The sequence below is a fragment of the Saccostrea echinata genome, unplaced genomic scaffold (assembly GCF_033153115.1).
Source record: "Saccostrea echinata isolate AGI-Se365-2 ecotype Australia unplaced genomic scaffold, CSIRO_AGI_Sech_v1 ptg000057l, whole genome shotgun sequence".
NCBI classification, from domain to species: Eukaryota; Metazoa; Mollusca; class Bivalvia; order Ostreida; family Ostreidae; genus Saccostrea; species Saccostrea echinata.
The window spans coordinates 1,098,251-1,119,193 of NW_026889806.1; the positions used below are offsets into that span (position 1 = coordinate 1,098,251).

The following is a 20,943-nucleotide window of genomic DNA, read 5'->3' on the forward strand; positions in this document are numbered from 1 at the left end:
TTTTGTGACAGGTTCTTGAGGTTCTTTTTAAAAAAAGTATACAGGAAAGAAAATCATGAATCAATGTTATTGTAAATAGAAAATAAGAATTTCACCATATGAAATAATTATAACAAAATTTGATTCATAATAATTTTTAAAAGGCAATAATTGTTTTTTTAAAAAAGATAAGTAAACTGATTATAACAAATATTGAAAGTGATGACAGGATTTACTTAAACTGATAAAACAATCAGAAATTTGACAAGAAACATTCTACATTTGAATACAAAGCAAATGTGAAACGACACTCCTGAAGATTTCCGACTACTGTTATCACTGAGTCCTTTCATTTCGACATTAGCCTACACTGGTGGACTCTTGTATTGATTAAAATGGTATTCAGAGGGGCCCGGACAAATTCTCATATATCTAGGCTCACAAAACTTGTCGCCAGATAAGAACCTGACACAATGTTTACAAAATTTAAATAGTAGAAAAACCAATAGAAGTAGGAATTATTTCATCTGTGGGAAATGTTCGAATGAGACACTACACAGGTCCCATTTTCAAATTTTCAAAACATTTCTTATACCATGTCATTGGTCAGTTGGACTAATTGTAGAAAATATGCAAAGTGAATTCCAGACGAGTATGGTCTACATCCCGGATTACTATCGTGTTATATCTCTCACTCTTCCACATTGGCTTTCTTATTAAAGCGTGTCCTCTGTCGCTATACTGTAGGTCACCAGAGGTAGCACACAAAACAGCGTGAAGATGGAATTTCTTCTGATAATAGTCAGCACAGGTGAGTTTCTCCAGTTCGTGCATTTAAAACTTTAAAATCGCCACTTAAGTACCTGTTCCTTCTGCTTCTATCGTGTTTTTAGAATCCCCGTGTGTATTGAAAGATCTGCGATGTAAATCCATTCCTGACAAATTTAAATTCCAAGACAGCAATGCACTGATTTTCTAATTTCTCCAAACGTGAAAATGTACCACACAGTGGCATAAAGAAATTGTATTCTGACATCTGCATGGGACTATAAAAAGGTAAAGTCTGATCCTTGAAGGATTTCTTATATCATATCTGAAGATTAGATGAAGAGGTGTTAGTGACAAGGCAAGTCGAGAAGGCTAATGACAGGGGCCCGCAGGTAAACCCCAGCGCTCTCTGACTCTTGCGCCCATCTTAACACATGATTTGTCGATATCACAAAGACAGCCTAATCTTATACTATATCTGTCATCCAAGCCCTCATTTCTAGTGGTAAAACTGTTCAATGTGCAAATTATTTTGATAAATATCTGGAGATTTGAAAGAGAGAGAGAGAGAGAGAGGCTTGGAAGAATTGGTAGATAAAAAAGGTAAGGCGATGAGAGAAACTGGTCACGTGGTCTAGTTGTCTCTGATGCAAGTGTGACATTGACAAATTACCCGTTTAGGAATATACAATACTTGAAAACTATTATTTGATTATTTGCAGGCAATTAAGTGAAGATGGATGGTGCATATTATTCCCAATCGATGTACCAGCGGGATAATTATGGTATTTCTGCATCTGTTCCGGGACCCTACGGTACTTCCGGACAGCCTCCACCTCCAGCGTGTATCTACCAAAGAAATTCAAATCTTGGCTATGGAGGACATCCAATGCAAGTTGTAGAACAAACCTCTCTTGACTCTTCTAATACTGTAAATCATCAAATGGCACCACAACAAAATCTACAAACAACACAAGGGACTGGACATTCTCCCATTGCTAATACCACGCCTGCTCACATGCAAAATCCCATGCAACTGACCCCTGGAATCTTACCAACTGTATCTCAGCCCCCACCGGCTCATTCTCAAACAATGCCCCCATCAACCACAACAACTAGTGGAAATGGAAACGGAAACCAAAGTGGCGGAAATTCAAATCAAACCCACCTACAGTTCCCTTGGATGAAAACAACAAAATCACACGCTCACCAATGGAAGGCTCAATGGCCAGGTAGGTTTAAAACCGCAAACTTAAAGAGAGTCATTTAAAAGTAGGTACTGTGATAAATTACTAATAACGACTTAATGATGGCGGTCAAGATGGCTGAGGCCTTTGAAGAACTCTTGATGTAAACACCGAGGCACAATTTGTTTTGTCACACTAAATCTCTATTCACACCCCGACGGCGCAATGTTTCTAAACGCACGGCAGATAATTAATTATAACTGAGACTTAATCTTCGATAGTGAGCATTTGATTATTATAAAGTACCCTAATTTTCTATCAATAAAGAATAAAGAGACAAATGGCCTTTGTAGTATTTATCTTTATGTAGGGACAAAACCAGAGTACAAACAGGGTAGGCAGTAGTTATTCTTAAAAAGTGAATTATAAGGATTTGATTAAATTGTTTTATTATGACGTCTTTGTCAATTTAAAGTTTTATTATTATTATAATCCCTTTTTTTAATATCGTGATTTGTAATGTGTTTAAAAGACATATAAATGAGTTAAGAATAACTTATAAGAAATCTGATTTCGCATAGTACTCGTACGTTGAACACGCGTAGGCTTTTACTGATTTATGTATATAACATGTACACGTTGAAAGTATTTCCGTGTGTGGAATTGATATAAAAATATTATATATTATTTTTTTTTAAATAGTACATTAAAGAGAAGAGATATATTATACCATGCTTACGTTCTTTTAGTACTGCAATTTTAACTTACAAAAGCAGATAATTAAAAAATATAATAATGATAATCATAACAATACTCATTTTTAACTATTTAAACAAATATTTCTCAATCCTCATAATTATATTATGGAGGAAATAAATATCTAGATGACATTTTTTTAAAAATCAGATTGCTTAAATTATATTTTATGCTTGGTCGGTCGAACTATTGCTATTGATCTCTGGTTGTATAATATATTCCGTTATTATTAACATATTTTAATGTTATTTTTTATGTTCCAAATATACATCATCAAGAGTATATTTTTACCAAGCCAAACACAATATTAGAACTTGTGTTGATCATATCCAGAACTTGAATAATTATTTTCTGATTATCCTTATCATGGACCTAATATTTGAGGCGGTACAATCATTTATAGCAGCAATGAAAAGTTTTGTTCAAAAATGCAATTTTTGTCAGTATTTCCAAACCGGTGTATTTCTGTATTTTTCTTTTTTTCTTGTGTTCTTTTCTCTATTTTGTCATGTTTATATCATATTTAAACTAATGTGTGTATTCACTACCTTGGTATTGGAAGAAGGTTGAAATAGGTTCTAACTGCTGCCCAATCTCATTCACTTGGGGAACAAAATGTTTGAATTAATAATTCCTTGTTGATAAATTTCCATGACTTTTTTTTACATGATTAATTTTATATTCAAAAATAAAAGTACAAAGACGGAAGTTTTTCTTATAATTTGAAGAATTATTTTTGTATTCCAAGACGCAATTCTAGAGAGTACAACACCTTTAGGGTCAATGGTTATGTTGGTTGATTTGCTGCATAAGGCGAGACTTCAACCGACCATCACCCAGGCCTCATTTATCACCCGCCTCGATTTTACTTTTTGTGCGACTGTCCGTGAAGACAATAGAGCTCAATCGCCGGTTCTTTACATGAGTTTGTGTTTCCTAGCGACTTTTCCTTAGACTAGATAAGAAACGAATGAGTCTGTCGATTTCATTAATCGGAATGAAATTTATTACATCTAGTCGTATTCTATGTCGTGGCGGTCTGTCATCGGGAATACGGGCGATAAATGGAATATTGGCAATAAGGACGGGGAAATATTGTGTAGATCATTCTAAGAACCCGGAATCTGGCACCCAAGAATGACCGTCCTTTTGTTGCATCGAATGTCAATCACTGGAGCTAGGCGAAACAAAACATTTATTATTGTTGTATTTACATAAAGAAATTACCTGTATGTCAATTTTCATACCGACATTTCTGTATTACTAGGGCCCACAAGAATTTAATTAATTATCTGGAGAGGAAAAGCAAGAGTACCAGCATTTGAAATCATTAGGAAGATTACTAAATGATTATCTCTGAAGAGTTTTGGCGACTAAGCAAATCCATGTTAAGCACCCGCTCAGTGGGCTTGGTCAACCTTTTTTTTTTTCTTGAAACAAAATACATATAATTAAAAGCAAGAAGACAATAATCAATAATTTATTTAACTTTTCCAAGCTAAGTTTTCATATTTAACCTTTTAAACATAAAAGATCTAGGTTATATATTTAAGTTTTAACTATTTTAGTTTGATTAATATTCCAGTTTTCAAATGTTTATATAAAAAGAGTGAAATTATAAATGAAAGGAAAGAATATATAAATGCTATATTCTGAATTACTGAGAAAAAAATATTATTGTGCAGGCAGTGGTTTTATCTCTTACCAAGTTCTATTTCCTAGTCGGAACGTTGTGATAGCTGCTTGAATTCTATTCAAAGTGCACAGATGTTTCTAATTAAGGAAACTATTTTGAAAAGGAAATCTATAAATTGACATCACTTCTTCTTGCTAAGATAACAGTATATAGTTTTAATTTTTATCTATGACAATTAAAAGAGTAACATATGTTGATGCCAGTGTACTTTTTTTTAATCAGAAAATATGAATAAAAATTTTAGGTCCTTCATCTTGATATGTTATTGTGCGTTGGCTCGTAAATTGATTATACAATGTTTATGAATAGGCAATAAATAATGGATATGAATAAATAAGGAAAAGATGTGTAGAGAATTCAATAGCAAAGAATTGATAATTTGCAATTATTGTGTTCTATTTAAACAATGTCAAACCTATGAAAAAAAAGTCAATATATTTAGAAGCAGGTGTTCAAATGCAATAAAAACTTCCATGACTGAAAGTCGACCCGGTAATGGGCCAGACAAACTATAAACACTGGAATTCAAGACATCATCAAAATATCCGTGTCTTAAAATTATGTGTAAGGTGTAAGAAACAAAATAGATTATCATATGATAGTGAAATGAAACAAACATTTCTGAAAGTCAGGCAAGTATTGGTTGCATGTAATAAAAGTAACTTCTAAAATATGCTCAAAATATTCTTGTATATGTGCATGTATATCTCTTTATAAATATAAAATAATCAATAATTGAACAAATAAATTTATAAGTTGCGAACAACTTTAGAGGAAACTATTTGAATACGATGTATCCTTTTGGAAGTTTCTACGTAATTTTAGACATTATCTGAATGTAAGCATAAAGATGATCGAAACAAATGTTTAAATATCGTCATACATGTAGCCTCCCAACAAGCAATTCAATTCTGTATTCTCTCAGAACCAGATTACTGATACAAGAGGTATATATATACATATATTCAAACAAAAATAACAGTCAAGGGTCAAAAATAGACAAGTATATCAAGAAAAACATGAAAAGAATGAAGTAAACATATAATCAGTTATATATAAATGGAGGATTCAAGAAGAACAGACAGTTTTGAAAATTTTTTTAACAAATTATGACAACGATTTTTGTATTACTACATTATTTGTGTTCATAATTTCAATAAACTTGAAAATGTTAAGATTTTTACAATATCTATTTTGGAAAAATATTTTTCTGTCATTTGAAAAGAAGAACATACTTATATTAAATGGATAATTAAATTCAAATTAATGATAGGAAATATGTGCGTTTTGCAGGAAATCATTTGCCTATTCTTCTCTTATCTCTGTGCCGCATAATTTCAGTTTGGGTACTATTTTGTAATTGTAAGAGTTTTAAAATAGAGTGGTTTAAAAATTGTACATGTTTGTTGTGTAAAATTTCTTATGAATATAAATTTCGATTGTCTCCCACTCTGCAGAACAAAAAGAAAACAGTTGTTTTTAACCCTGTTCCTTTTTCTACAATGGAACAATACTAATAGGAATTAGACTTTGAATTTTTCTATCAACGAAGCAAATGTGATCAGTTTAGAAGCATTTCCATTAGTTGCATTGACAAGGAAAAAAACTCATCAAGTAATAAAATATGGTAAAATAGTAATAGAATATCTTTATCTTCACATTTTCAATGAGGGTAAAAATAATTGTAGAACTATGCCATGTAAACAAAAGTGCAAATGAAGAGTACAATTTGATGAAAAGCTACAAAGAATAAAATTTATAAAATAAAATAGAAGTTATTTACTACGATGAGATAAAAATTGGAAAAGGGGAGAGTCCATTTGTTTCTAAGTGTTCTAATTCTTTATCCTCTACTTTCTCTAATAAATTTTGTATTAGCTAATATCTCTACCTGATAATCAATTTTGCACGTCTTATTTCAAAATATGTTCACGGCTTTTAAATTTAATGATACCATACAGCGCCCTTTTATATGGTTTGAACTTTAAAATCATTCGGTATGATATTTTCTTCATTTATAAGGATGACTTGTCAATAAAATGCCGAATTTCGGTGAAGAAATTTATCTATGTGAATTATTGCAATATTTATCTCGTAATATTTTTAATTGTTTAATCATGCATATTATTGTAATAAACGATAATATAGATGCGGTTGAACATGCTTTTCTTTAATTCAAACAATATATATTCAAATAAGTGAATGGGAATGGGCAGCAGACCTACAGTAGTTAGGTCCTCTCCCTACACAATTATTCACATAAAAAGTTTTAATATTAAAAAAAAAGACAAAGAAGAAGAAACAAAAAGAGAGAAATAGAAAATTATAGAAGAACTGGTTTGGAAATGTTGACAAAAATAACATATCTGTGTGTTTATACAAAACACTTTGTTGCTGCTAGAATTTATGCATGTACTGCTTTAAATATCTGAACATTGATATTAAATCCATGATAAGAACTACCATAAGATAATAAGTTCTTAGAAATGATCACAAGTTATAAATAATATTGCGTATGGCTCGAAAAAGTGCTTCACAAGAATATCAATATAGATATAATACTTACAAAAAAAGTAAGCAACCTCAAGTACGTGTTCCTACAATGTTGACACATTAAGATTCAGAGGTTAATCATATAAATCAGCCATCAAAGAAGAAGGAACAGTTTTAGCTTTATTGTGCGCTAAAAATTTAATGTTTTCAAATAGTTTTGATACTGGCTTAAATATTAGTTGAGTACATGACTGCGGTAAATCAGGAAAGAATATGGCATGAAGGAGTACCATTCTGGAAATATGACGTCATGAATATGATGCATTTCTCTATTTTCAACAGAAAAAGCCTCAAAATGACCAATTTCAAGAGTTATTTTCCTCATGAAAATAGTGTCCACAGCCGTCGCCCACTTTAATTTTTAGATATGTTGTGTAAAATTCTTTGAAAAATCACATATCTCAAAATCCTAGTGGGTGATGACTGTGGACAATATTATCTGAAAGAAAATTCCAATGAAAATTAGTGTCTTCTGCAACTTTTTAAGAAAATACGGGAAAATGCACAAGTTTATGACGTCACAACTAGCATTTAAAAGGTCATGTGAGAAAAATTATTTGTATGGTCTTTCTGCATGGAATTTCAATGATTCAGAAAGCATGAGTTTTAATTTTTTACATCACTTTCATTTTTAAGGAAAACACTGGGCAAGATTTGTATTGAAACCGTACCTTGTTCTTTCTTACCTTATTACTTACTTGCTTTCAGCTGCTCCTTATCTATTATATTGTGGTATTCCAAAAACCAGAAAAAAAAAGTTCAAGTTCATCACTTTTGCTAAAAAAATAAGAATTAGAAAAACTCTTAAATGAAGATATTCCAGACACATTTTTAATATAATCTTGCAATATTTTCCATTGTTTTTTGGACGGTTGAAAGAAAAAAACTTTACATATAAGATGTTGTTCTGATGTGAGGATTTTGAATTGTGTATTATTGGTTCTGATATTGCATGAATGCTTTGATGAGCGATAAGGTTCTATCAAATTATACAGATATTGGGGTGAATAACTAAATAAAACAATATTAACTGGGGAATTTACCTCCTTGTTTGTAAAGATATCACCTTAATTCTTTATACAATAATGAACGAGAGGAGTTACATCTTATCCCATGAATATTCTGCCTGCTTCAATTTGAATATCTTCTATAACTCTTTTTCGGAGCAGTTGTCCCAAAGAATATCTAATATCTGGAATAAATTCCAGAACCGGTCTAATAAATGCAAAATAGATCTTAACAAGTGTCATTTACTGATTATAGAATTATTAATGAATTAAAAGAAAATTTATATAATGAGTACACAACCATCATAATTGCTATGTTCATATTATATGAATTTCCTATACAATGTAATTCATTAATTAGTAAACGACACAAGGGTTTTACGCATAACCTTATCACTTTATTGCTTACAATTTAGGTCTTATTGCATACAGTAATACAAATTCCAATAAACGGTAAGGTATAGCGGCGGAATTTTTGGTGGAGAATGTCCGAAACATTTTCTCAGAAATTTAAATCAGTACGACACTAGCTCATTACGTAAATAAAAGCATGGTTGAGAACCTTTCCCAAATAAAAGAATCAACTGTTTAAAAATGAAGGCCGAAGTGTGTATGAGTTTTATTCTAAGTAATATCTGGTTCATATTCTTGAAATTCAGTTGGAGAATATAATGTACTAGGTGGAAACCATACTATTTACAATCAGATTGCTCAAAAATGTAAGTAATTTAGCAATTACAAATTTTGAAAGGAATGAGGTGAATGTCCCTACGATTTTGAAGTTTATTCTAGATGTGCATTGTGACAACGCAATTTGAAAAAAAAAAATACGCACTTTGAAGAAATTTTTCAAAGTGCGTTAAATTTAGGACCAAGTTAACGTAAATTACATCATTATCAATCATAGAATTATGTACATTTTTAAACATTTTCCCGCCATTTTACACAAGACACTTGTAAAAGAAACTGGTCTATAACTGATACTTGTACATTTACTTAGAGTTTACAATATATAATTTGCATATTTTTGCAAACAAACCAAGGTAACCAATTTCATGATCATGGAAAGGCGAAAAAATAAATAGAAACAAAGATCTATAAATATTAATTCATAGCATTTTGATACACACAGTGTAGTTTTGAAGTGGTTGAAAGGTTAAAGAATATGAAAAAGTAAAAAAAAAAAAAAAATACGAAAAAATGTTTTTCTGTTTTTCCTAGAATATGTATGTGGACTTTCCTTGTTTTTGTTAGTTACCCTTTCATGGTACATGTAGACTGTTGTGCGATATCTTTACAAATATACTTCATCATTAATGGTATGATATCTTTTGAAGTGGTGACTAGTATAATTTGTCCCTCAGTCACTCATTGTGGAGGACCGCACACTGTGTAAAGTATTCCGAATTTTGCCGGCTATCGGGTATTTGTTAACAGTTGTGGACTAGTGTAGTGGAATGTTTGTCTGTTATAACAGTATTAATCAAATAGATGATAAAACCCACAAAGAATCCTTTTGAAGCCAAAAGAGAGAATGATAGAGGAATGTTATCAGAATCCAGGTCATCAGCGACTAGGAAGTCAGCTCCTGGAAGAAAATTAGTGCTTAACATCTGAAAATTGTTTTCTCAGCCCATATTTTTACTTTTGAGGGCAAAAAACACAGAGAAAATTATAATGTTTAATTGATATGTTTGATTTTTGTTCTACCAATAATAAGAACACTACCTACACGAATTTCTCGTCTCCTTGACGCGTCCATACTAGCGATATCAACAGGCCTCGCTCTCGGGTTCGGGATACGGAGATGTTTGTGGGAGCTTCAAAGCCAAAGTCTAGTAGATGTCTTTTATCTGTCTATGTTTTAATAGGCGTGTATACATTACCTGCACAAGTTTAAGTTTCGTTATGGTATTGTTTATACCCCTCTGGCAATGAATTTCTCCCTCTGTACACGCTCGTGTTACACTGGAATTGCTAAATGTCCACTGATAGAAATGATGCACGGTTTATGTGTTGAGTTTATTTTTCTTCCTTCATTGAGCTTCTTATCTGAGAAATAGAATTTGTTTATTTCATGATTTGAAAAAACAATGAAAATATTTCCAAGATTGCACAGTGACTTCACTGGATAATAGTCGCCAATTCATGTAAAATTGTTACAAGTATTCTGTGTAGATATCAGTATTGCTTGAATTGTTCATTCAAAGAAGATATTTTACACTTAAATGAAATATATAGAATATATACACCAACATATATAAATAAATATATGAATAAATAAAAGTGAATGATTCCCTAAAAATACATGAAGTATACCTTGGATACAATATGCAGGTTTTTTTATTTAAAGATAAGGGTATAAATTTTAGAAGACGTTGGTCTTCCTTGTTTACCTATTATGTAAATTGTATAGTAATTTATACAAACTGATTGGATATAAAAATAACAAAATAATGTACATCCATTATGAAATTGGATGTACTTGTCTGCTACATTCTAGTTAGTCAGAGAAAAGCATAGAGAAAAAAAATTCATGGTAAAAACGGAATCCATGAACTTAAATACGTATTACTTGTACGTATCTGGTTTTAAAGTTCGTATATTGTATCAATACTAGTGTCTGCTGTTTACAAAGAATTCTTTGTTTCTGGGGCAACGTCGCAAGATTCTGTGCTCAGCTTAAGATAGGTGCAGACAACAGACTAAGAGTTCTGGAAACCACAGCGAAATGTCGCGAGATTTCCTTACATCTCAAATCTCGTGCCAAGTTTGCTAAGAGATGCACCAAGTTTCTCTCCACGTACACCAAAAGAATGCATCTTGTGAAGAATAACCATACTTATTTGTAGAAGCATTCTGTAAACATGCAACGATGATATAAAACCGTAAATCTTATATTTTAAAGAGCAAGAAATCCCCTATAAAGGGGTCATAACCCCAGATATTTGTCTAGATATCAAAATGAAATAAAACGCTTTTAAATTGTAATATTAGAGGTGAAAGTTGATTGAAATGCATAAACACTGGTAATCCGTGTAGTCAACATCAAACATCCTCACTTATGGCAGGTTCGGTGTCGTTGATTCATGGGGAAGGCGCTGCATTACTCCGTAGTCGACTGATCATTGATAGTGAAAAATTATACAGACTTTAGACATTCAGTGTATATTTTTCGATTTAGAGTATTCTTGACTTAGATAGTAATACAAAATCTCTCTGAAGAGCTGCTGTATTCGAAACTGTAAACTTTGCAAGAGGTGTCCAAATGAAATACAGTACTTTATTCTATTAACAATGTGGAGCGTGTTTTCTTAAAAAATTATCACTGAAAGATAACCCCAAGCACCTCATTATTGCAAACCCCAAACACCTCATTACTGATACCGTTAAGATGAGAGAAGATGCTTCAATCGATTTAGTGGTCAATAGATATAATATTACGTGGTAAAAATGAGAAAGACTATAGATCAGACAACTGGTTACGTGATTTTAAGAAGAGAGGGTGCTTAGTCACTGAATATCCCTTAACGTCATTGCCTATCGTCACTTCAAGAAGGTGTCTGATCCAGTATTCCAATGACAACACACTTTAAATTGACAGAGGAGTAACTTAAACCCAAATATATAATTAAAACAAAACAGTTATTTAACATGGTGTTTAATACTTATTGAAGTTGGCATACCACAACAACGAAAAAAAATGCACAGTGTAAATTTTCTTCAAGAATGAGTGCATTACTTTGGGAATTGTGTATAAGCTTATCATTAAATTGTTATACAGGACAAATTTCAAAGTACATGTATTATTGTTAAAGATAAATTTAGTAGAAAGATTTACCATTTTCCCAATTCCTTTTAAAAAATCTACTTATTTTTTTGTCTCTGTATTTAATTATTTAAAGCAATGATTCAATTCATTTACAAACCATGCTTAGACAGACAATTTTTTTGGGGGGGGGGGGGAAGAGGGGATGCAACGAGTCTTTAAGTTTTATAAAAAAAAAATTATTAAACAATTCAATGCTTACGCAATTTATTACATTCTCATACTATGAAAGTTTTGGCTTCGAAATATAATGCTTCTTTTACATAAAGAAGATGGGTGAACATGACGAGCGAAAAGCCTATAGTGTGACAAACAGGAAGGTGAAAAATGAAATCTCAATTATATCAAAATTTTCCTTGATATTTCATCTAACATTAAAATATACTTTATGTAAAATCTCTACAATTTGCAAAAATCTCACAAAGATTGAAATTATTTGCTTATGAAATATTGTACACACACTAAAGAGGGCAAAAAGAGTCATTTTCTCATACTATAACACTATTTTTCGATTATGAGTGGGTCTTCGCTCCATTTTTTTGAAAGTTAATCCTCGAAGTTTGCATAAAAATATACATTTTTTGGTTTCCTAAAATATGGAGCAAAGACCCACTATACCTTTAAAATACACTTTTATGACACAAAATTCGCATCTTTCCGAGAAATACTTGAAGTCCACTAAGTCAAGGGTCATATTACAAACATGATTTAAATGCCACTATTCATCAGATCTTGCATAGTCTAGTGGTTAGCGTGCTAGTCTCGAAAGGAAATGATACTCAGGATTTTTATTGCTAGGGTTCGAACCCCCATGAATATCACATTATTTTTTTTAATGAAAGAATAAATTTTCCGAGAAAATTTTCCTCAGAAAAGTTTTGTTTATCATAATTTCATACATTTCAATAATGAGAACTTTACTCTAAATACTGAATTCACAAACTGAACATGATTTTTATATATTTGAAGCTATAGGCTTTCTGTACGCTATGTTCGCCCATCTCCTTTAAAAAAAAGGGAGAAAAAAAAAGAAAATGAAAAGAATTAGCACAATATCTCACTGATGTTGATCATAGTGTATACGGGTTGACATGATATAGGATATCGCCATTATCAGTTACAAACATGATTTTACCATCTGAAAATTTTTGAATATGGGTGTCATTTTTTATATTTATAAACACTGTAAGTAGATTTATCGAAATCTACACGGATTGAGCAAGCTAGTGTCAAGGCCCTGGATAGAGCTTACTCAAAGAACCCTGGGAATATTTTAAATGGTTTCAAGAAATAAACTGTATAGAATAAATGAAACTATTGCAGTGAAAAGTTCTATCAGAGATTTGTTGCTACTTTTTTAAAACTATGTACAAATATGAATAAAGACTATTGCGTAACACACACCGAATTTGGGGTTCCCGCTCGGCATCCATATGGGAGAAATCCCTCGTGTTGGAATTTTTTTCCTTAACGTAATCGTTTATTTGCCAACATTCGCTTCTTATCATTCTTTTTTCTTGTTTGAGAATTCCTTTGTCGTTGACTTTTTCTCTTGCAAGAAAATTTCCATCTTGATGAATTCAAAAAATATCTTGAAGCAATTATTTGGATTTTTTGTCAGAGTTTCTGGGACATGCTTACTTTCTAAAATTTCCTTTGCGTATACACATATTTTAATGAATTTATGCACTAGATAATTTAATAGATATGATGAATTATAAATGGTTATCCCAACCTTGTAATATCTTCAGTTCTCAAGAATCGAAATTTTATACACTTCCTTTTTACCTTCTTTGATTGAAATGGGTGACTGTGTTTAAAGAAGGGGGCATAATTTTTGGAGGAAAAAAAATCTGAAGGATCAGAAGACCATGTATATTGGATATTTGAATATTTTAATGGCACAATTTTATTTGTGCAATTATACATGTACTACCTTTTTTACGTAATTATTATGGCAGTAACCATGTGCTATGCATGGATTATACCCGTTTATACACGTATTAAATTGAATTAGGGTTCCCGCGTCAAAAATTTTGACACGATATTTCAAGTCAATATCACAAAAAAATTTTCAACGAGAATTTAATAGTACTTGAGCCCTCTACAAGATTTTATACGCGCTAATTTTCACAATCCGTTCAAAACTGCTTGACAAAAAACTTGTTGAGAAATGTTGGCGGGTGGCATGTTTACTTGAGCCCACTCTTCGCTTCCATACATGCTGCCGTAATTGCAATGTTGTGTTGGTGTTGGTTCCCACCGCGAGCGGCGCTGTACTGAGGCCCGCTAAAGAACGACAAAGTGTGTATTAGGGGCCAAGAACACCTGGTTTTACCAGTCTGATTGAGGATTATCGATCTCAACGTGTTTTGACAGTTGAATGAATTCTAAATAAATATTAAGATTAATCCCGATTGAACTCCTTCGCACCCAAAACAGGAAACACGTTTCATTTGTTTAATATTAGAAACTGTCCCTCAAGAAACGGATCTTCATAAACTCCATGATTAGGATTAAAAGTAATCATGATTTTTCGCCATTGATTGCTACATCTTCATATGCACAATTCCATTACCAGCAGTTAAAAAAATCATATTTTAAAACTGCTTTATTTTATTTTATTCTACCAAATTTTAGTTTTGCCACTAGCTCTAGATAGCGAAATATAGATAATAGACTTAGTGCTTCTATTATAAAAAAAAGTTAAATTATTAGCCATAGGGTTGAATTAACCTTTTATTTGTTTATCCCTTGACATGTTGTCATTTTGAACTACGCGTAGACACACAGGATATTTTATTTTAATTTATACCCAAAATTAATCGGCGTAATATGATTTGTATCACCCAGTAATAAATAAATAAATGAATAAATAAATGAAAAGAAATCGGACTAAATTAAAATCCGATCATTATTTCATTACATAATGTATTACATTTAATAACGAGGAACAAATTTTTATTCGGGGTAGGGATTGAATCTAATTTTTTACAAAGTTTAATATTTATCAAATTGGTAAGATATTAATTCAAATTTTTTTTGTCTTTAGCTGTATATTCTTTTGAAATCAATTATAAAGGTTTAAATCTAATGAAATATAATAGGAGGATTGCTCTAATTATGTTCCAAACTAGCAATGCTAATCCCAGGATTTAAGTAAGCAATGGATATGGCGGTAATCTTAGAGGGTAGAAAAGGTGAACTACCGTGGATAACAGAGGTATGGATTTTTCTACTTGCTGGATTTTCATACCCGTCACTCGGTTTTAATGTTTTCATCAGGAGAGAGATCAACTTTTCACGGGAGATCTGTCGAGTAACAAATATCCTTAGAAAGTCTGGAATTCGTTGATAAAACATAAATTAGTGGTTTAGAATACTTCAGTATTAAAATATTATAAAGGAAGAAAAAAAGAAAAGTAAACAAAAAGTGGGATTACAACTTTTTCATTGGGTTGGGTGGTGGGGGTTATGAAGTGTCTATTTGTGTGTGCCTGTAGCGCTCAGATTGAATTTTTTTTGTTTTTTTTTTTTTTGTTTTTGTTTTTGTTTTTTGTTTTTGTTTTTTTTTTTTTTTTTGTTTTTTTTGTGAAGTTGCATGATTGTATTTGCTGTTTTGAATATAAGAAAAAAAAAACTATACTGATAAAGAACCTTTCATTGGGAGTTTCAGTAACTTGCAATCAACTCATTCGACAAGAAAAAAATAGTGAAAAGCAAGTGAAAAGGGGCCATTTAATTAAGGTTTTGGGTCCGAATCTCCCCTCCCCCAGCCCACACCTAGAAGGGAGTTAGGGGGAATTTCCAGAATCTGTTGGAAATTAAATGATGCCTAAAGCCTTTTTTAAAATAAATCACTTGAAACATATCATTGTAGCGTAGACCCCTAGTACAATGCTCATCTCTGAAATTAGTGCAAACAGCTGTTTAGTTATATTATGACGTCACATAAGTGACGCGATCATGATGCAAACATCAACATGCACATTTTCAAATACAAGTGTTGACAAACCTGACAGAAGTAAGTAGCATAACTTGAACATTGGAATAATCAATTTTAATTATGACCCAGAACAATACTTTAGAAAAACTGCGTGTTCGACTACGTATGGATCCAAAGGAGAGATTTCCAGAGAAACTATACGATGTAGCAAATGATGGTTATCTTGTTTCATGGAATGGCTGTGGAGATGGTGTTGTTGTGAACGAAAAGGAATTCGAAAGGAAAGTTATGAGATGTTATCCGGGTTTTGTACAAATATCGACTTTTGCTAACTTCAGGCGTTTGTTTAGAGAGTATGGCTTTGACTGGGAAATTATTGACCGTTCAGAAAAACATTCTTACACTTTCGAATTTTCTCATCAAAGCTTTCAGTATGGTCAGTATGATTTGTTGTGTAACATACAGACCCGACGTAAGTCGTTTAGTAAACCAGTGCGGGCATTGTCCAGTTTTCACAAAGATGTGGCTGAAATATCTGCTCTCTCCAGTAAAGAATCTGAGGAAAGACTAACAAGAACAAAAGTAGGACGAGTCAAACGAGTGAATTACGCAGACCTGGAGAAGACCAAAGAAATTAGACGTCGTTCCTTGTCGCCTGAGAACTTTAACTCAAATCCCGAGACAAAGTTAGCACATGGGTATAAAGCACCTGCTGATGACGTCATTGAATTTGAAGTGCAGGAACATCAGAGAAAATTCGAATTTGAATTACGTGCGAGAGACTTTGTAAAATTGTTTATAAAGAACGAATTTACATTTGATGAATTTTGTGTTTGGGCGGAACAGAACCAACATATTTTCTTTATTCAGGACAACATGGATAACATTGAATGTACAAGACCATGTGGACAATGTGCTTGTTGCAAGTCTATGATTTTTCAAACAAATCATTAGGACATAAAATTTCGTAAGATCCTGTACCATGCCTCAGTGCAAAGATTTTTTCTGTATATGTTTGTGTTCTTAAAGACAATATAAAAAGCTAAAAATAAAAAATGTTGCTATATTGTGAAACTTGTGACGAAGATCTAAATATTTCACAACCATGTCAGAACATAATTAAATAAAGTTACTTTGGTAATTAATCAGCTATGGCTAACTGCTTCAGACTTTTAATATGAAATTAACCTAGTAAAGGAGTTTTCAATCAATTCATGTATTTATTTGCATATTATGCATGCGCTGTGTCGCACTTCGTTTATTCATAGACCTGCTTTAGGTCTATGGTTTATTTAAGATTAGAAAGAATATATTAATTTTAAAATTTTCATCGGGATACAGATACGGGTTGGTCACGTCAAATTGCATAAAGCCCTCGGGAACAACCCTTATTTTTTTTTTTTTTTTTACATGGGTGTTGATAATATGTAACATTGTAAAGAAAAACTGCTCTGGTGGAGTAGTTAAAGCTGTCCATTTTTTTTTTCCTTCAGAAGATTTACATGTAAATGGTGATAGAAAGACATAAAATTAAATATTGGATAACATTTCATTTGTCAGTGTCTTCACAATAAATCTACAAGCAAACAGCATCTAATGTTGTTTAATAACTGAATGGTTACCCCTTTACAAATTAATTTTTGGATATTCTAACCACTTCTGATGTCATGTAATTAAATAAATAAGTTAGCATTATAATTTAACTAATAACAAAATATGGCTTTTATTTCAATGCGAACTTTCTAGTAAAAAAAGAGGGATAAAACCATTTAAAATGTGATAAAGAAAAAAACTTCCCATGTTTTGTGAGGGGAAAGAGAACACACAATATTAATACATAATATAAACTCTGAATACATACATGTAATAAAAACTCTTAATATAATGGATAAAAATCAAATTATATATATAATACTAGTATCACAGATGTAATAACATTACAGAACATTTAGGATCCACGGGCACTTGACGTATGGATGATGTACACACACACCCTTTTTTAAATTACTAGTATAACGTATCAAAAATACACGAATTCCTAGCCTATCATTCACACATTTATGATATTATTTACCATTATTGTTACGTTTTAGAGATTGTACCTCAACCGATATATAAAAATTAAATACTAGAAATAAGTATAATATATACCGGCAAAGGGGCATTCTCTAAAACGTAAGAAAAATGGGAAACTTAACATGTATGTCAATTTCAAATATTTTTTTTAAGCAGCTTCAAACCGTGTTATGTAGCTATCTAATAAGGGTCTGTCATCTTTATCATAATAATAAGGAAACGGATTAGTATAAGTTTTCAAACTTGTTTCCGAATCCTTTTTGATTTTTTTGTACTACGTATCTGTATCTTCTGCTTGTCATTTTCAAATAAAATATGGTTTAAACTAAAAATGGGAAACGGTATATATATATTTACATATCCAAATATTTTTCCTTAAGATTCGTTGCAAATTAGAAGACTGTTCATTTTCTCTTGAACTACCACGGAGGAGAATGAATATAACGCGCTTCATGAAATATGCCGGCGTGAAGCGTCGTAGTTCATGTCCTCATGAATCTTCAAAAATTAAATTCATTTCTTAAATATACTCGTATATATAGTTGTTTTATGCTACAGTTCATGTATATTCGAATTTTAGAACAATTCTCAAGGAGTGGGTGGGTCACCATTCATGTGTAAGGTGCCTGTGGGGGATTTTTTTTTTTTTTTATCTTTCAATGGTTAACTTAGAGTCTTTATCATTACTTTTTAATCTTAGATATCATTTCTGACTCTATTTCTTCTGTGAAATTAAAGAAACCTAATTAGTTTTGTTAAAAGCACTTGCTATAATATATTTTTCCGAAGTTGACTTAAAATGCAAAGAAAAAAAAAGACCCGGAAAATCCAAAGTCTGATATTGAAGGTGAATATTATTAAGGTCATATATGGTGTATTTTTGGCAAGTTCAGACTAACTAAAATTGAAAAGATCTTTTTATTTGTTTTATTACTTTATATAAAGACATGAATTTCCTGTAAATTGCACAATTTAAATCAATCGCGTTTCATAGATATTAGAAATTTAAAACAATAACCGATTTATTTACCGACTCCGCATTTAAATGAAAGACACTTTTAATGTCAATTTAATTATAGAAACGTGGGGTTATTCTTGTTCAAAATCGGCGAACATTTTAATTTGAACATAAACAACAAATATCATGTTCATTTACACTCAATTTCATATTTTTATTTTTATCTCACAATTGCCATATATAGCTTTAAAAACATAAAAATTCTTCTATAATGACATTTTTGGGGTCCTAAAGAAAATATTTTAACAAATGTAGCCCTCTCATTCGGTAATCCTTAAATACACATTGTATTCTCTGTTCTCGATTTGTATAATCTATAAGATTTCTGAGTTTGTTCACTTTTTTCATAGACTGACTTCACAGAAAAGCATTTCGACCTCGCAAAAATGCATGCTATAATTTTCAATTTGTACTGAAATGCTAAAATGCTTCTGAATAAATAAAACCCCATTTGATTTCTCTTGTAAATGTAGAATAGTGTCTTCAATCATTTAGAATTTAATAATTTAGAAATCGGGCAATTACATGTCATGATATTGCAGATATTAATCGTTAAATACTGTAAACAAGTAATTTTTTCCTGCATTATTTTATCACACTTGTGTAGGATTTTGCCACCACTTATTTTTTTCTTAAAAGAGAGATAACTCTGTTTCCCTACGAAAGACGAGGGCCAAAGGTGAAAAAATAAAACGGGAGCAACAATATTCCGTGTAAACAGTAGAGAGTGACATCATATTGACGCATAACCTTTTCCTTTGTTTTTACCTTGATGCTTTTTTTCATGTTTTGAAGGTGCTCAGTTTCCATTGGAGGATGACAACAAACGCACGCGCACAGCGTACACAAGAGGCCAGTTACTGGAGCTGGAGAAGGAGTTTCATTTTAACAAATACATTTCTCGACCGCGAAGAATAGAGTTGGCTGCAATGTTGAACCTTACTGAACGCCATATAAAAATTTGGTTTCAGAATAGACGAATGAAATGGAAAAAGGACGAGGCCAAACGAAGACCACGTCCTCTGAATTCTTCGAACATTAAAAATGCTGTTTCACCACCGGAATCTCCTGTCATGACAGATTTATCTCCCGTTTCGAATGGAAGTGACGTTTCGTCACCGAAAGAGAACGAAACAGGCGATATTTCCTCAGTAAACAAAAATGTGTTGAACAAAAACACTCTCTCATCGCCAAAGGAAGAATCCGCCACGTGATAATGGCGACACGGGGTATATGTATCAAATACAGTCCCTTGATATATTAATGGAAACTGATTTACATGTGTTCTAAACTTCTAATGTAATTTCATGTCTTTGACCTACACATGAACGCCCTTTATAGAAAAAGGTATCAATACATCCACAGAAGGCACATGAACGATGTTTCTACCAGCAAGTGTTTTATTGACTGTTGTTTATCGAGCATTGTGTTACTAAAGTTGGTTGTATTTTATTCTTGTCAATGTTGCTCCGTAAGAATATTTTTAAATATAAGTAAAGCTTACACTGAAGAGCTCCTTTACCGGTGTGACACAATGTGCTGTAGGGTCCCATATTTTTACAGACTTTAACAATGAAAGTATGTATACATGTTTACACAGTGTGAGTTGTTTTTCAGGTCATGTTACTTAAAAAAGAAACTGTTGTGAATATTTAATATACATCGACATCCGTGAATAAATTTTTTGTAGTCATGATCTTTTCAACATCGCATAATCACTCTCAATTTCAGCGATATGTCCATAAAATTATGAAAACATATTGAACATGTACAAATATATACCACTATTTAAATGAATCAAATCACAAAGAGAATAACGGTTTATGCATACTCATAGTGCGCTTCCTGAGTCAGTGGGTCATAGAATGACCATGCACGATGTACAATTTAGTTGATTCCATTATAAGTAAAGAATTTATAGCAGTTTTGACCATTACTTTTGGATCAACCCTCGCACATGTACAACAAGATGTAAACAAACTCTAATCCCACATGTACAACGAGATGTAAACAAACTCTAATCCCACATGTACAACGAGATGTAAACAAACTCTAATCCCACATGTACAACGAGATGTAAACAAACTCTAATCCCACATGTACAACGAGATGTAAACAAACTCTAATC

At 31.9% G+C, this 20,943-nt stretch overlaps 1 protein-coding gene across 2 annotated transcripts; it reads left to right on the forward strand.

The window, feature by feature from the left end:
* Positions 1–213: 213 nt before the first annotated feature.
* LOC133174231 (pancreas/duodenum homeobox protein 1-like) lies at positions 214–20,382 on the forward strand. Of its 2 annotated transcripts, none has more exons than XM_061309306.1 (3): positions 214–1,035; positions 1,470–1,979; positions 19,611–20,382. In XM_061309306.1, exons 2-3 carry the CDS (start codon positions 1,484–1,486, stop codon positions 20,027–20,029), a joined length of 915 nt encoding a protein of 304 aa, XP_061165290.1. In that variant the 5' UTR covers positions 214–1,035; positions 1,470–1,483; the 3' UTR covers positions 20,030–20,382. The 2 variants fall into 2 exon arrangements, with proteins under 2 accessions (XP_061165290.1, XP_061165291.1); XM_061309307.1 differs by having other exon boundaries at positions 214–790.
* Positions 20,383–20,943: the final 561 nt, after the last annotated feature.

Excerpts from the sequence above, each read along its gene's own strand:
- LOC133174231 (XM_061309306.1), top strand. The coding sequence starts at position 1,484 with ATGGATGGTGCATATTATTCCCAATCGATGTACCAGCGGGATAATTAT. Across the intron at positions 1,980-19,610 it reads ATGGAAGGCTCAATGGCCAG|GTGCTCAGTTTCCATTGGAG; the intron begins GTAGGTTTAAAA and ends CATGTTTTGAAG.